Source organism: Suricata suricatta, chromosome 7, assembly GCF_006229205.1.
Source record: "Suricata suricatta isolate VVHF042 chromosome 7, meerkat_22Aug2017_6uvM2_HiC, whole genome shotgun sequence".
Taxonomy (NCBI): Eukaryota; Metazoa; Chordata; class Mammalia; order Carnivora; family Herpestidae; genus Suricata; species Suricata suricatta.
The window spans coordinates 11,710,808-11,728,184 of record NC_043706.1 but is presented as its reverse complement, the minus strand read 5'-3'; the positions used below and the strand labels follow the sequence as shown (position 1 = coordinate 11,728,184).

Below are 17,377 nucleotides of genomic sequence, written 5' to 3'. Positions count from 1 at the left end.
AATAGATGCAGAAAAAGCCTTTGACAAAATCCAACACCCATTCATAATAAAAACTCTCAATAACTAGGACTAGAGGGGAACTTTCTCAACTCGAAGACTACCTACAGGAAACCTACAGCTAACTTACCTAATGATGAGAAACTCAGAGCTTTCCCACTAAGACCAGATACAAGGCAAAGATGTCCCCTTTCGGGCATTCCTTTTCAACTCAGACTGGAAGTTCGTGACATGCAATTAGGCAAGAAAAGGAATTAAAAAGTATACAAATAGTAAGGAAGACATAAAGCTGTCCTTTATTGTGGATGACATGATTATTGTCTATGTAGAAAATCCAAGAGAATTGACCAAAAAAAAGACCTCTTAGAATTAATAGGCAATTATAGAAAGTAGCATTTGTTAGAGAATTTGTTAGAAATATAAATTCTGAGGCTCATCGAAACTTACTGAATCTGAAACACTGGGGATAGGACTCTGTTTTAACAAACACTCCAGGTGACTATAATGCACACTTAAGGCTGAGAATGACCGGTGTAAGCTTGCTTTATGGTTCTTAATATGTCAACACAGATGCCTTTCATAATCTGCTTACATTCATTGTTATAAAATTAGGCATCTTCATTTTAAGCAAAATTGTAAAGGGGTCATATTAGTTTTTGTCATCCTGTTACCTCTTTTCATCAGCCCATTTTCTTGTCTTTATCTCTCAGGTCCCTCTTTGCTGAAACTCAAGGAACTTCTTTAGGGTTAAAGGCCCCTGATTAGAGGCCCCTAAGGAATAAAATCTAAAAATACAAATATCTCTAATTGTAAAATACAGGGCACTGGCAGACTAATTAGGGAGGAAGGTAGAGATGGCATTGGCCGTGACCTTTCCAGAGTCCACACATTGCACCCAAAGACAGATGCCGTTTCCCCTGACCTTAGAAGAGGAAGACCCCCTTCCCCTCACTGTCTGGTTCTCAAGAAGAAGGCTGATGCTGTTTCAGAGGATCTGAAGATCGGATTTACTGGCTGGATACTTTTTCATCTCCTCAGTGTTTTTCCTGTGCTCTTTCTCCCAGTTGTACCTGTTTATTTCTTCATCCATATGGTACTTTGCAGCCTGGAACATTCCCAGTCAAACAATGCAAAGATTTGATGAGTGCTTAGAGATGACTTGGGCTTCCCCAGGGAGCCAGCTCTCCTGAGGGGATTAGATGGAAATAAGTCACATTAGGCTGGTGTCTCCTAGTCCTGAGGTTTACTGTAAACTGATTACCAAAGTTCATTCTCCTACTCTGTCCTACTCTGTGCTCCTAGGGCACAAAACAAGATGATCCATGGTTCCATCTATCCAAAAATCCTAGTTACCTAAATGATAGTTGATCGAGTTTAAACAAAATACCTAGCCTTGACTCTTACCAACAATCTGCCTTTCCTCTCTGCACATACATGCTCACAGACAGATAGAAGCACATATACACCCACAAAGGTCATTGAGGCTATCTGAGCCCTGCACGCATGTGATGAACAAACTCAGCAAAAACCCTCAATTATTTTTTGTTAACTGAAAATCCCTACGTTTGGCTTTTTCTTTCACAATGTTTTGAACTTCCTGAGTGAGCCAAATTCTCCCTTTCAAGTTATCAGAACTCAGCAGGTTTAGTAAAATTGCTCCTAAATCAGATGCTGTCTGGTTGAGGGATGGGACTCACAGAACTTTCCAGTAAAAGCAGGTGGATCACAATATCTCAGATGTGGAATTAACACCCTTTGGAATACGGACGGATGAGGTTAAACATGAATGTGGTTTATAGTCTGCTAATTATGCCCAGAGTTGCAGGGAGCTGGGAGAGGTGCATAGCTGAATCATCAGATTTCTGTCCATGAGCAAAGTGAAAGGGAGAGTTGAAGCAGGTATCTAGGTACGGAGCCATTCCCCACTCCAACTCTGCTTCTCTTGTTGAGTGAAAGGCCATTTAGGAAGGATTCTAATTAGTACGACTGGCCATCTTCACTGATCAGACCATCAGAAAATTACTCTACTACCAACGGTTATACATTCTTTGTAGGGAAAGTGATAAATACTAATGCTAGTGTTCATCCTGAGATAACTAGTGGCACCTCTGAACTAGCAGTTTTAACCACAGAAGTCAGGTGATCCTGAATTCTGCACAACTACAGTTTACTCAACTCAGCAAGGCTCGTCATAGATGAGGACGAAACCTTTAAACAAGTACAGTTATTTTATTTATATCTAAGCCATGGGAAGTTCTACTTCATAGTTTGCTTTTCAGAAATGTGGTCATTAGAGATTGACAGAAGCCCTTCTGAACTACCAAAAGTGCACCTTTTGATATGTGGACAAACATTCATGCAGCTCAGATCTTTGCATTCATAAGGCCCTAATGGACCTCCAGGACAATAAATACTGAAAATCCTCTATTCTTCCTTAAGAAACATCCAAACTGAGAGTTTGAGCAGTATAATCCCAGCAATCAAGGCACCAGGACAAATAGAAGAGGACATAGTGTACTATAAAATGGAGAATGTACTATCATTTAAACATTCATAGAACTTTTTCTGTTACGTTGATGATGATTGAATTTGTTGTTTTAAATATAAATGGTCTACAAATCTTGGTTTGATCTGAGGCTTATTTTCTCAGAAGAAGAAAAGTTCCTTGGATGAGAAATAATGAGAAAAGTTAGAAACAAGATTAAGGTGTTCATTTCAGTAAACATTTTGGAAAATTTATCAGATGCCAAAATGTATTAATGAAGTAGAATGACAAAACCTAGTCACTCCCTCCCCTCACCATCACTTTTATGTAACATATTATTGGGAATCCTAGCCATAGCAATTAGGCAAGAAAGAGAAATAAAAGGGATCCAAATTGGAAAGGCAGATGTAAAACTGTCACTATTGGCAGATGCCATGATATATAGATTTATATAGAGAAAACTCTAAAGATGCCACCAAAAGATTATTTGAATTAACAAATGAATTCAGTAAGGTTGCAGGATATAAGATCAATATACAGAAACCTATCTCTATACACTAATGATGATATAACAGAAATTCAGAAATTAGGAAAATAATTCCATTTACAATGGCATCAAAAAGAGTAGAATACCTAGGAATAACTTTAACCAAGGAGATAAAAGACCTGTACTCTGAAAACTACAAAACACTGATGGAAGAAACTGAAGCTGATACAAGTAAATGGAAAGGTATTCTGTGTTCATGGATTGGAAGAATTACTATTGCTAAGATGCTCATACTACCTAAAACAGCCTATGGATTCAGTGCAATTCCTGTTTTTCAAAATGTATTAAATGTGTTATACTGGGTCTTATTTATCAGAGAAGAAAGACTTATCCCTGATGACAGAGAGATAGAAACTGCCCGAAACCAGATGTAACACTAACAAGAAAGAGATGAAAGGTGAAGTCAGTAAGTTAAAAGATACAAACGTATGACCAAAAAAAAAACAAAAAAAAACTTAGAACTGAGTCAGAATTGTATGACCACGATGAACCAAAAGAAGAAAAAAGAAAAGAGGTTAAAAAACAAATCACATAATAACTAAACAAGAAAGCGAAAACCTAAAGCAATCCATTTCTGTAACTGATGGCTAAACAGCTTTTGGTTCTTAGTTCTACCCCTATTCTCCATCCACTTAAAGACATTCCTTAAAGGAAATGAAATCAGGAGAAGAATGTATGCAACAGGAAAAGGGAACCATGGGGCTGCTTCCCTGTGTAGATGATGGCTCATGTCTGGGTTCTGAATTGGAGAGATGATCTGAAATCTGCGGACTGCTCCATCATAACTGTATGTTCCACGAATGTGGAGCAAATCATGGTTTAAGACATTCAACTTATTCTTAGAAGCATGAGTAGCACCCAAATTCTCAAAGACTGGGTATCACCTCACTGAGATGCCCGTCTCTTGTCCCATTCCATCAGGCTCTACAAGAGTTGATAGGGCACAAACCCTTGATTGAAAGAGAGGATAACCCAACCCCCAATAGAGTAGCAAACAGCTCATGGAATCACCTTCCTGACAGCTAGAGGTAGTGTGTGAGACAGGAGTATAGCATGCAAAGGGAAAGCGCAGGCTCACACTCAAAGAAAAGGAAATGTAAGGAGTAGACACAGATTCCTCGCAATGGCTTAAGAAGAGTATAACTTGCACTCTTAGAACTTAATAAGAGTATAAACATTTTAAAATAGCTTAAAGACAAGGTGATAGAGTAAGAGTGAAATGCAAAGGAAAATTGAGTGTTAACAAATCAAGAACAAAAACAACATTCATGCAGAAATGTTATGTATAAATTTAAAATGTGAATGTATACAGGAGACTGTTGAAAATCTGTTAACTCACTATAGAGAAAAGACTTCCTATGATAACAGTAAATACAGATGAAGGACAAAGAAATTAAAGACCAGGGGAATCTAAAAGATATGAAGACACTCAAATATTACACGATCTGAAGATAATAAATGAAGTCCCTGAACAGATTCTAACAAATGGAACAGAGGTATCTTGAGTGATACAAGGAAACTTTCCTAGAAATGAGTAAGGGGCCAAGCCTACTCCGGCAGATACAACATAGAATGCTCAAGACCCAAACACATTGCAGTTAAGCTATTAAACCCCAAGGGTAAAGAAAGAGTTCTTCAGGTGTCAAACTAGAAAAAGCCAGAAATTCTGCAAGAGAAAGGATTTCTCCATTGCCACATTTAGTGCCATGTTCCCTGAAAATGGAGGAAGAAAGTGACCCAAGGCAGTTATATTCAGCCAAGATGCTGTGAAAATACAAAGATGACAGGGAGACGTGTCCAGACTTGCAGGGTGAAGAGCAACTTGGAGATCTTTTCTGAAGAAAACAATTGATAAGGAGGTTCGGCCAGCAAAACAACAGAGCAAAATAACCTAGATACCGAGAATTCATGGTAAAATGACTGGTGAGAAACATAGATGTGTTTAAATGTGGAACTAAACTTCAAGTCTGTGAATTAATGTTACAGATAGAATGCGGATGCTATAAATGGAGCAAAAGAAAAATAATAACTGAAACATATGGAATCCAGGGAGCCAGAGATAGAGAAAAAGTAGGAAAGCTCTTTAATTCTCATCTTTACTAGCAAGGAGTCAGTCAATATTGTCTAAAATTATACCAGTAATTTAAAATGCAAATACATAATTATTTCCATCTCTTAATGTTGTAACAATATATGTAAAGACATATATTTTTTTTACCTTGGAATGATTACTTAAGACATAGTATTTGTTACTGTGCAGAAACTTTTAAGTTTACCAGTTCCTTCTCTTTCATGTCTACTATTCAACCATAATCAAAATTTATACTTTTTATCTTAAAAAAATAGTACCCAGATGGTCCCATCTTATAAAAGTCTGTGCATATAGATCTTAAAAGGCGATACAGTGCCATTCATCTGTTGTCAATAAAGGTTATTTCTAGATTGTGAGGCCTTTTCTTAAACTTTAATATTTGTAACTATTTGTGTTTAAAAATTATTCTCAGCCATTATACTTTGTCTTATGAAAACAGCTATGTGCATTTTCTTAAAACCTAGAAAAACTCTGCCCCAAATGGTCACTTGCAGGTGATACAAGTATTTGGAATTATTTTCTTCTCGGTACTCTTGTGTGACTTTTTAAATTAAAAAAATTAAAGGATTAATAGTTAAGAGTGAGTAGAGGGTAAGGATAAGAGAATATGATATCCTGTATTTGAAGACATCCCCTCCTTCATGACTGCTTTATAGCACTGAAATCTCCAGATCTTTTTTTTTAACATTTATTTATTTTTGAGAGAGAGAGCGCACGCACAAACAGGGGAGGGGCAGAAAGTGATGGAGATACAGAATCCGAAGCAGGCTGCAGGCTCGGAGTTGTCAGCACAGAGTCCGATGTGGGGCTCAAACCCTCAAACCATGAGATCCTGACCAGAGTCGAAGTTAGCCACTTACCGAGTGAACCATCCAGGTGCCCTCCAGATAGGTCTTAATGGTCATTTCTAGAAGCTGTGGGGTCATGGTCAGCATATATTTATGGGAATAACATAAGGGACAATTTTCTTTTCACTAGAAGGCATTCCACACGCAGATCTGGGCACCTTGTGAATCAGGACCAGAGAGATAGTCTTTGAAAACAATTGCACTTTGGGACTCAGACATTTTTTAACAGCTTTTATTGAGAAGTCATTGACACGTAATAATATTCACTCTTTTAAGGTGAACAGTCCAGTGGTTTTATTATATTCCCTGAGTCACTATGTGACTCCAACATCACCCCCAAAGGAAACCTTGTACTCCGTTCCTGTCTCCTACAGGCCAGGGCAACCACGGATGTCCTGTCTCTCTAGATTTGCTTATTCTGAACATTTCATATGAATGGAATCATACAAATGTGGTCTCTTTTGACTGGCTTCCTTCACTCAGCACGTTTTCAAGGTTCACCCACATTGTAGCACATATCAGCACTTCGTCTCTTTAATGCCGAATAATGTCCATTGAATGGATATATCACATTTTGTTTATCCATTCATCACTTGATGAACATTCTGGTTGTTTCTACATCTTGATTCCGATGGAGAATGCTGCTGTGAACATTCATTAGCAAGTAGACGTATGTTTTTGTTTTGGAGGTTTTGGTTTGGGATAGAACTGCTGGATCATATGGTAACTTTGTTTTGAAGCTCAAACGTCTAAATTTGCCTCCTCCTCTTTGTTCCCAGGCAGAAATGGTGCATAGTGCTTTCCAGGCCCAGCGGGCTTTCCTTCTGATGGCCTCTCAGTACCAACAACCCCAAGAGGTAAGAGTTTATTCCAAGAGGCAGGGCTGCCTAGAGAATGGGCAGCGTGAATCAGACAAGAAAATAGCAGAACTATTTCCTCTGAGAGACATCCCAAGAACGAGATGTGTAGTGTATTGGTCTGTCGCTGACATGGAACATTTCTTCTCTGTCCTCATCATCTTTTCATGGCCAAATTCATACAATAACAGTTAACATCACCAGTTTAAAAGATCAATCTGTTTATGTCATCTGTAGCCTGTTCTTTTTCTTCGATTGAAATGTAGTTGACATATACAATGCCACGTTAGTTTCAGGTGGATGACAGAGTGAATCAACAACTCTGTACATCATGTGGTGCTCACCCGGCTAAGTGTGCTTACTCTCTCTCACTGTGATAAAGAAGATGTGATGAGTGGCGCCTGGGTGGCTCAGTTGGTTAAGCATCTGACTTCAGCTCAGGTTATGATCTCAGAGTTCATGAGTTTGAGCCCCGCGTTGGGCTCTGCTGACAGCTCCGAGCCTGGTTCCTGCTTCGGATTCTATGTCTCCCTCTCTCTCTCTTCCTCTCCCCAGCTTGCACTCTCTCTCTCAAAAGTGAAAAAACATTAAAAAAAATTTTTAAAAAGATGTGATCAGATAGATAACCAGATAGATAGAATGATAAATAGAAAGACAGACACACACCATGGAATATTACCATAAAAGAGAATGTAGCCTATTCCTTTAACTAGCCTCACAACCATTTTTACTAACCGAGAAAGAATTTACTACTCATTTTTAGTTCGTATTTTGTACTACTTTGTTATCAAAACCTGTTCACGTCTATCATCTATAAATTGCCTTATGACTTTGATTAGCTTTGATTTCATAGTTGGCATAGATAGAGGCTAAGTCAGTGCTTCTTAAATGTATCATGTTGATGGATAGTTAGGGAATGCCAGTGCCGTCTCTGACAACCTTTAACCCAACATCACATTGCCACGTCCAGAGTAAACTTTCATATAAAAATAATACTGGATCTGGGGCGCCTGGGTGGCTCAGTTGGTAAAGCATCTAACTGCGGTCAGGTCATGATCTCGTGGTTTGTAAGTTCAAGCTCTGCGTCAGACTCTGTGCTGACAGCCCAGAGCCTAGAGCCTGCTTCACATTCCATGTTTCCTGCTCTCTCTGCCCCTTCCTCACTTACATTTGCTCATGCTCTCCCTCTCTCTCAAGAATAAATATTAAAAATTTTAAAAATAGTGGATGTTAAGAGCAAAGTGGTGGTTGGCAGGGGTCCTTCCCATTCCCCAAGCCATTCTGAAATTACTGTATTCTAAACCCAGCACGCACCCCCCAACCTTGCCCAAACCACAAACATTGTCTCATGTAAATAACATGGTGCTCTCTACCAAGGATTTAGGATAACCATTTCTGACCATGTTGATTGTGTAGTGAATAAAATTATTCACTAAAAAGTAGATATATGGTCTTTAAGCATCCGACTCCTGCTCAGGTCATGATCTAATGATTCGTGAGTTTAAATCCCACATTGAGTGAGGTCTAGCCCCAAATCAGGTGAGCCCTACTTCTCTCTCTCTCTCTCTCTCTCTCTCTCTCTCTCTCTCTCTCTCTCTCTCTGTTTCCCTCTCTCCCTCTCTCTCTCTTTTTCCCTGTGCCCCTTCTGGGATATTCTCTCTCTCTCTCTTTCTCTCTCTCTCTCTCTCTTCCCTTTGCTCACTGTGCCCTCTCTCTCAAAAAAACAAAAAAATAGATCTACAACCAGCATACAGTGTTAAATAAGAAAAAAAAAAGAATTGTTCTTTTCACTAAGTTTGGTAAAACCATATAAATATAAAAGGGGCACCTGGGTGCCTCAGTGGGTTGAGCATTCAACTCTTGATTTCGGCTCAGGTCATGATTCCAGGGTCGTGGGATCAAGCCCTGAATTGGGCTTCACACTCAGCTCTCTCTCCCCATCTACCCCTCCCCCCCCACACCCATGCTTTCTCTCTTACAAAATAAAAAAATTAAAAATAATTAAATATAAAACATATTTGGATGTTCATTATAATGTAGCTTAAGTTGAATAGCTCACTTTAAACTCTGAAACAAACTCTGGGAACTGAAGACGTTTTGCTGCGCATCCTGAAACACTGGGACTTTGACTTTCAGGGGAGGAAGCTCTCAGCTCCATAAAGGGGGGAGACCCGTGACCGTGACCCTCCCTAGAGCAGCGCCCCCAGCCCTGCCTCTGTGATGGCATCCCCCGGAACATTTTTTTTAAATACCAGCACCTGGGTCTCACTTCAAGAAGGTCTGGTTTAAGTGGTTCAAGGACTGGTCTTGGCCTTGAGAGTTTTGTGGGCTGGTCCCGGCCACCTCCCCCCAGCCCGGATGACTCTATCACCTCCCTCCTGTGTAATGGGCAGTTAGCGCACAGCCGAGGCAGGCGGCTTGGTAAGGATGGAGATGTTGTGTGTTCTGCTGTGGATGCGTTTTCCTCCTTGGCCTTCTCACCCCCAGCTTCCCCTCCCCGCCCCCACCTTTGCAAGAGGGAACAATAAAACTAGAAGATCATTAGCCGGCTTTTCTGTGATTGAAGCGGGAGCACCATTTCGGTGCCTCACTGGGAGCCTCAGGTGCAGGGAAGAATCGTGGCCTTCCTGGCTGGTGCCCGCCCCTCTGCGCCGCCAGTCCCTTTTCTAAACACGAGACCCCTCCATGGGTCTTGTGAACCTGGCACATGAAAGTCACCCGTTAAATACTGTGCAAAGTGAAGGAGTTAAGGAATGAATGAGTGCTGCAGACCCGTGACATTCCAAAGGGGGCTGCGGTCAGGGACGCCCAGGGGTTAGAAGTGGCTGTGCGGACTCTTGGGAATGACAGCTGTGGTTCCCCGTTCTTACTCTCCTGCATTTATTATTACTATCATCATCATCATCATTATTTGTTTTTGAGAGAGAGAGCAAGCAGGGAAGGGGCAGAGAAAGAGGAAGACATAGAATCTGAAGCGAGTTCCAGGCTCTGAGCTGTCAGCACAGAACCCGACACGGGACCAGAACCATGAGATCATGACCTGAGCCGAAGTCAGACGCTTCACCTACTGAGCCACCCAGGCGCCCCTCTATTGCGTTCTTGATAAAACAGGGAGGCATGGGTCTGTTCCAGGAGACCCCTTCCCAGGAAGTGTTTTCTGTAGCATCCATCACAGCGCTCCAAGCAGATCAGGCCCAGCAGGATCAGGGAGGCACAAGGCAAAGCAGTTTTTTGATGTCCACCTCCCTTTCTGCCCCCTGCGTCCTTACCCACAGCACTGTCTTAGCCACCAGATAGAACAGCAGATTTAAGAGGTCAGGCCTTGATTGTCCCCATGTACCTTCTAGAAGATATAGCATAAAGGAAAGTACCATGAAACAGGTGGCATTTTCTCATGGGGACAGTGTGATAGCCACCCACATCTCCTCCCTCCCTTCGTTCAGGAGAGTACTTCCTGCTATTTCAGCTCACTGTATGTGCCCGTGGCTCCCAAACTTTGGTGTGTATTGAAATCACATCCAGGGCTGTTAATACACAGGTTTCTGGGGCCCTTTTACAGTTTCTGATTCAGTAGATCTTGGTTGAGGCCCAAGAATCTGAATTTCCGAAAAAGTTCCCATGGGGGGTGCTGGGTGACTCAGTTGGTTAAGCGTGTGATTCATCATCTCCAATCAAGCCCTGTGGCAGGTTCTGCACTGACAGGTTGGAGCCTACTTGAGATTCTGTGTGTGTGTGTGTGTGTGTGTGTGTGTGTGTGTCTCCCTCTTTCCCCTCTGTCCCTCCCCTGCTCACACTCTCTCTTTCTCTCTCTCTCTCAAAAAAGATGTTCCCATGTGATGGCGATTCGGCTGGTCCAAGGCCCACACTTAAGAACCTGTGGAATGTAGATTGCACCCAGCTACACCTCTAGCTCAGATTTCTCTCAGATGCTTCAGACTTGCATTTCCCGGCCACTGAGTCTCAAATTTTTAATCTTCATTTGAATCACCTAGAGGTGCAGAGTCTGGTTCAGTAGGTGTGGGGTAAGGCCCAAGTGTCTGCATTTCTAGCCAGCTCCTGGGTGATGCCAATCAACTGTGAGCAGCGAGAACTTAGACATCACCACCTGAAATCTTCATGCCCACAAAATCCCTTAGTAACCAAATGTCACCCCCGCCCCGTTCTTTCCTCGTGACATTTGTGCATCGAAGCAGATGGTGCTATGCTACGTAACAAACATCTCCAACATCCTAGGGACTCATAACATCAGAGGTTTCTTTCTTGCCCACTACATGCCTATTGCAAGGCACCTTACTCCCAACAGAGTGAGTTACTAAATAGTAACTCCTATATTTATTTCTTTAGAGTTGTAATAGAACTCTAAGAGAAAAGGGTAGAGAATGAATCTTTAACAGGAGTTTCAGGCATTGGGAAAGAAGACACAGCAGGTGCTGGAAATCCCAGGGGGTTGCATTCCATCCCGTTAACAAAGACCCCCCTATACTGCAGAAGCAGAGTGCAAAGTCAAAGCTACCTTAGGTCAGTTGTGGCCTGTGGCTTGTATAAGCTAGATGCCCGAGGCCTGAGGTGAGTGCCCTGGCCAGCTGGAAGCTAGTAACTTGCTAGAACACAGAAGACCGCTGATAAAATACAGGAACCCACAACAATGCAAGCTCAAAAGTCAACAAACATATTTTTTTTCGAAGTGCATAGCATAGACCAGCCACCATAAAGACACCCATGTGATGGGGCAGGACTTGAAGACAGGCAGATACAGATTGGTGGAAGCGACTGTAGAGATCATCTCCTGCAACACTTTTGATTGAAAGGTGAGCCAGGAGAGGTTCAGAGAGAGGGTGACTGGTTTGCTCATTAGTCCCTAAGCTGATAGATTGCCCCCAGATAACTCCAGTCCCCAGAAATCTCACTCACCATGCTTCACACTGTGCAGCTGTCTCCAGCACTCTACACCGTGGCTTTCAACCAGAGTTCCAGGCTTCAAAGAGACTAAATTTAGTAGGGGACGACCATCAACAAGGATTTTATATTTATCAATTATAAGCAAACTGCCAATCAAGCAAGGTAAACCATTAGTGTACCAGAATCTAGAGAAGAAGGATCTCATAGACAAAGGTGATCAGGAAAGGCATCACAGAGGAAATAAAATGAGAATACAAGAGTAGTAATACAACTTCTTCTAATATAGTATTAGTATTACAGTAATATTAATATTAATAATGTGGTGAATTTAATTAGCACAAACTCAAAAAATATTTTCTGAGTGAAAGATGTCTGTGGAAATCCCATACTCTGTTCAGTAAAGAAATGTTAAATGTTATTAGACCCACATTTTCCCAAACTTAATTGGCCATGGAGGCTCTTTTGTTTGTTTGTTTGTTTATTTTTAAGAGAGCACGAGCAGGGGAGAGGCAGAAAGAGAGGGAGAGGGAGGATCTGATGCGGGCTTTGCACTGACAGCCTGATGTGGAGCTCAAACCCACAAACTGGGATCGTGACCTGAGCCGAAGTCAGATGCTTAACCGACTGAGCCCCGCCAGGCACCCTGACTGTGGAGGCTTCTAGAAGAGGGACATGTACTCATGTCCTACAGAAGGCCAACGCACCGGTTTGGAAAATGCAGACATGCACATATTAGGCTGTTTGAGATGGTTGGTGCTTGATGGTTGTTGATTTGTGTGGATTTTTAACTATCAGGAGGCTGGAGTGTGCAGAATTCCAAGATGGGCCTGAGAGCCCTGCTGCCTAATGGACACTCCTCTTCTAGAACATAGGTGGCATCTGTGATGTGGGATGGCATTCCTTTGATTAGGTTATGAGCAGGGAGACCGGGTGTCACTCCTGCGATTGTTATGTCACATAAGACCTCGTGGTGGCTGGAGAGAGACTCTTCCTGCTGGCTCTGAAGACCTGAGCTACCGAGATCTCAGAGGGCAGCTGTAGGGGCCCCTGCCAGAAGCCAGCAGCAAAACATGGACCAGTCCCTCCAACAACCCACATGAGCCCTGGAAGGGACCCCAAGCTCAAATGGAACACTGCCGACCCCCCTTGATTCAGCCCCAACACCCTGGTCAGAGAGCCTGGCTTTGCCTAGGTTTCTGACCTACAGATGCTGTGAGGTGATAAATGGATGTTGTTTTAAGCCCCTGAGCTTGTAGTGATTTATTATGCAGCCATAGAAAGGTAATACAGATTGCCTTCATTCCCTTCTCCTGGCCAGATTTAAAAATAATTAATTGGTTTCTTAAATAAGGCCGTGAGCCACAAACTGAAGCATGATGCCTCCCCGTTATTTGCTTTCTCTTTCCTGCCTGCACCCTCCTCCACCCACACTCACCCCTCCTCTCCTGGGAGAAGCAGGATAAGAGGTGTGTCTGCAGCCCCGTGTGACAATGGTGACAGCCATTGTCAAACTTTCCTCTCTTACTTTGGAGTAAAAAATGTGTTCCTTATATTCTCCAACATAAAGGCTTCCAAAATTTCCTTCAACCCTGGACCCATACAAGAAGTATGTCTTGTTTCACCACCCAGTTCTACAAAGCCACAGTTATGCTTACCAGGTGTAATCCATTCTGATATTCTTCTTCTAGTCCCTTCTGTGGACCCACTGAACCGATTTCATGAAGGACTAATGTAATGGTTCATCACCTCCCTCTTGTTGATCTGTTCCAACACTCATGACCCAGAACAAGTTCTAAATCATGGGCAGAACATCTCATGCTTTTCTTCTCTCCTCTTATAGTGATTTACAAAAATAATCTTTAGGTGGAAGAATGGCCTGGTCCTTACAGTGTTTTTGTCTAGGAATTTCAGTGACAATTTATGAGGCCTATCTTCTCCCAGTTGAGGAACGGATTCTCACGTGGAAAGTGGCCAAGTCCCCATTCTGTAAGTGCAGAATTTTTCAAGAGAACCTGGAAAACTCAACTATTCATTTACATTTACAACAGGTGGTTTTTCATGAGCATGAAAAATGAAGTTCAGTTAACAACCGGGCCACCAGACCCAGACTCGGGCCGCGTTCACTTACTCCCCATGCAGAGTCCTTCCCACAGACGTTACATGCAAGAAGAGCCACCCTGCATGGTCATTTATAGGAGCTGCGTGTCAAAATAAAACTGCAGTGGTGCCTGGGTGGCTCAGTCGGTTAAGCATCCGACTCTTGATTTCAGCTCAGGTCATGATCTCACGGTTCATGAGTTCAAGCCCCGCATCAGGCTCTGCACTGATAATGCAAAGTTGTCTTGGGATTCTCTCTCTCCCTCTCTCTCTCTGCCCCACCCCCACTCACTCTCTCTTTCTAAAAAAATTATTAAAAATAAACAAAAACCAGGGGCTCCCAGGTGATTCATTCAGTTGAGTGTCCCACTTCAGCTCAGGTCATGATCTCATGGTTCATGAGTTTGAACCCTGCATCAGGCTCTGTGCTAAACAGCTCAGACCTTGGAGCCTGCTTGGGATTCTATGTCTCCCTCTCTCTGCCCCTCTGCTGCTTGCTGTCTCTCACTCTGTCTCAAAAATAAAATAAACATAAAAAATTTAAAAAAAACATAGCAAATGTTCTCTTGAATAGGAAAGGTGAAACACATGTTTTTTGGCATTGAAATATCTCATACCACCTGAGAGAGATGGGATCTTTAATCATCTCTACCCTAGGTGACTCCAAAACTCTACCCTGCGCTGAAAATGTAATCTCCAGTAGACCAGTGCCTCTGAAGCCAGGTATGGGCGTCACGCTCAAGGAAGGCTGTCACCGTGGGGTTCCCAGGAGGTTTCCCTCCCAAAGCCCACTACGTCTAGCCCCAGTTAATTGGCAGGAGCAGAGAGGATGCTTAGGCCTGGTGAATTTCACGTGCCATGGGTAATTACAGAAGGCATTCTTGTTCCCTCCCACATATACCTTCCATATTTTCTCCAACATTTCTCATGCTGCCAAGACCTGACAGTGAAATGTGTGTGTGTGTGTGTGTGTGTGTGCACACACACGCACGCACATGTGTATACTCCATGGATAAAAAATGTTAACCCTAAGTTTCCAAGTTCAGGGAAGATGATTTATAGCCACTGACTGCCACTGTGGATTTTATTCTATTGAAAAGACAAGGAAGTCTGGGGTTTTTATTCTTCCAGGAGAGAGAGAGAGAGAGAGAAAGTTTCTTCTACTTGCTCTCTGTCTCTATTTGGACTTGCACTGTAAGAAGAAATAGTACCTTCCTGTGTATAGAGCAGGAATCTAACTGATTGTCCTTTCACTGTTTATACGTCTGGAAATTAGAAGGGGAGGGAGCTGAGCGCTGCCTCTCCTCATTCCTCCCATTCTGTGAGGGAATATGCATACCCCTGCACAGTGCTCTCCTCAACGTACCCATTGAACGGATTTTCTAATGCAGGGAGCATTAAGAGTTTGTTAATAATTTGTTCATCTTAAACTAAAAAGAAGACTTAATAGCAGTAACCTTAGGACTTTAGGTAATTCCTTGGTGCATGATAGATCCAGATTATTAGGCATGAATATGTTTGAGACTTTTATAAAACACACCAATTTGTGAGGGTCATCAGGAATAGAAACTTTGGACTTGGATCTGCTCATTGGCTCTGCAAATCCAAATGCAAGAAAATTGCATTGATCAGAGTCTCCTTAAATTGGAGCATCTTCTCTCTTTTTCTCGGTGACCACTGGCAAGTTAGTCTGGTAAAGTCCACAATACGATTACACTGAGCCATTCTTACCAAACCAACTCACATAAGTTGCCCACCTGGGGAAAGACAGTTAAACTCAGCCTATGTTTCTGTATCTTTAAAATGGGAGGGTCACCTCGCTGGCTCAGTCAGGAGAGGATGTGACTCTCGACCTGGGGGTCATGAGTTTGAGCCCCACGTTGGGTGTGGAGTCTACTTAAAAGAATAATAATAAAATGGGGATAATAGTTCGTACCCCAGAGAGCTAATGTGAGGATTAGATTAGAAAAAGCATGGGAGTGTCAGGTGACTGAAGAGATGAATTCAGTTGTTAGGGGCATCCAACTGCTTTAGGAAATAGTCCCCAGATCTCAGAGGCATACCCTAGTAGACATTTTCTCCTTGCTCGGTAAGGTCTGCTCTGCTGATTTTGGCTGACAGTCAAGGTCATTCAAGAGCCAGGCTTCTTTCATATTGTGGTCCTACCTCCTCTACATCCTCAGCCACTGAATTAGGAACGAGAAAGCTGGATCATTCCTAGGAAGGTTTGATGGGACAGGCCAGGAAGCGGCATATGTCACTTCCACCTTCATTCAGTTCCATGGCCTTTCCTAGCTGCAAGGGATGCTGGGAAATGTCATCAACCTGTATGCTGGGAAGAAGGTGTTCTCAGGTGTGGTGAGTGTCTAGCCAGTCTGCACGGGTAACTTGGTTTGGCTAACGTGAGGTCTTCTCAGTGGAAAACTATCGTCTTTCTAAACATTCCCTCAGATTTTTCTCAATTAATCCCCCAGGAACCATCCAGAGAAAGACAAGAAAACCTTCAAATCCAATGGCTGAATTTGTTTTTAGTGTATCTGGATATATATATAGAAAGAGAGATAGACATAGATACAGATATACAAATATCTTAAAGGTTTTTAAATTTTTTTAATGTTTATTTATTTTTGAGGCAGAAAGAGACAGAGCATGAGCAGGGGAGGGACAGAGAGAGGGAGGACACAGAATCTGAAACAGGCTTCAAGCTCTGAGCTAATAGCACAGAGCCCAGTGCGGGGCTCGAACTTGTCAACTGCGGGATCGTGACCTGAGCTGAACTCGGATGTTCAACCGACTGAGCCACCCAAGCGCCCCTTAAAGGTTTTTTTTAATTGGAGTGATTTCATCCTCGTTGCCTCTGTGGTGTTTTACCCTAACTACACGATGTTGAGTTATTGTCCCATATTTTAAAATGTCAGACAAAGCCGTTCTGTAACTTTGCTCTCCGAGCATGCCTTGGGCAATTTAGGTGGTGCTGGTGGCAGGTCTGGAAATTGTAAAGGAAAAGCAAACAAATCTAAACTCCCAAGTGTTGCCTAAGTCTGTGCCCAGAAAATGTCACCGCGTCATCGCTCAACCGGGATTGCTGAATTTTCTTGAGAGATTTGGCCATGATCAGCGCCACTAAATTCTCTTGCGAGGGGGCATATGACAGATAACACAATGCAATAAAGGAATTCTGGCCCTAATGTAAAATGAATGCCTGCTTTAAAGTATTTTTTGAAAAAGTGTGGGTTTTTTTTTTCCTGAGGACATTTAAAAATCAAGACATCAAGAAAATATTCTGCTAAGTAACTGCTGTATGAGCCAAGCAAGTATTTTAAATGGACTTTTAAATATGTAATTCCACATTTATCTTGAAAAACAAAAGAAGAGAAATAAAAGATAAAAAGTTTGTATCCTTTGTATCAGACTTAGCTGTGTTTTCACTTAGTACTTATTTCCCAGCAATCAGAAGGAGTAGCCCTGGAGCATCGAACCAGCGGCTCACCTTATAGTTTTTTCCAAATTAACTCTACATTCATGCTTCATGAATTTGCATAAGTTTCTGCTCTT

The 17,377-nt window shown here is 42.3% G+C and overlaps 1 protein-coding gene across 3 annotated transcripts in view; it reads left to right on the top strand.

Moving 5' to 3' along the window:
- CAP2 (cyclase associated actin cytoskeleton regulatory protein 2) overlaps positions 1–17,377 on the top strand; it is a 140,018-nt gene that overhangs the window by 48,040 nt on the left and 74,601 nt on the right. For all 3 annotated transcript variants that reach the window (XM_029945355.1, XM_029945354.1, XM_029945353.1), the window contains one exon: positions 6,749–6,826. In XM_029945355.1, coding sequence (XP_029801215.1) covers positions 6,749–6,826 — 78 coding nt within the window. The remainder of the gene's footprint in view (positions 1–6,748; positions 6,827–17,377) is intronic.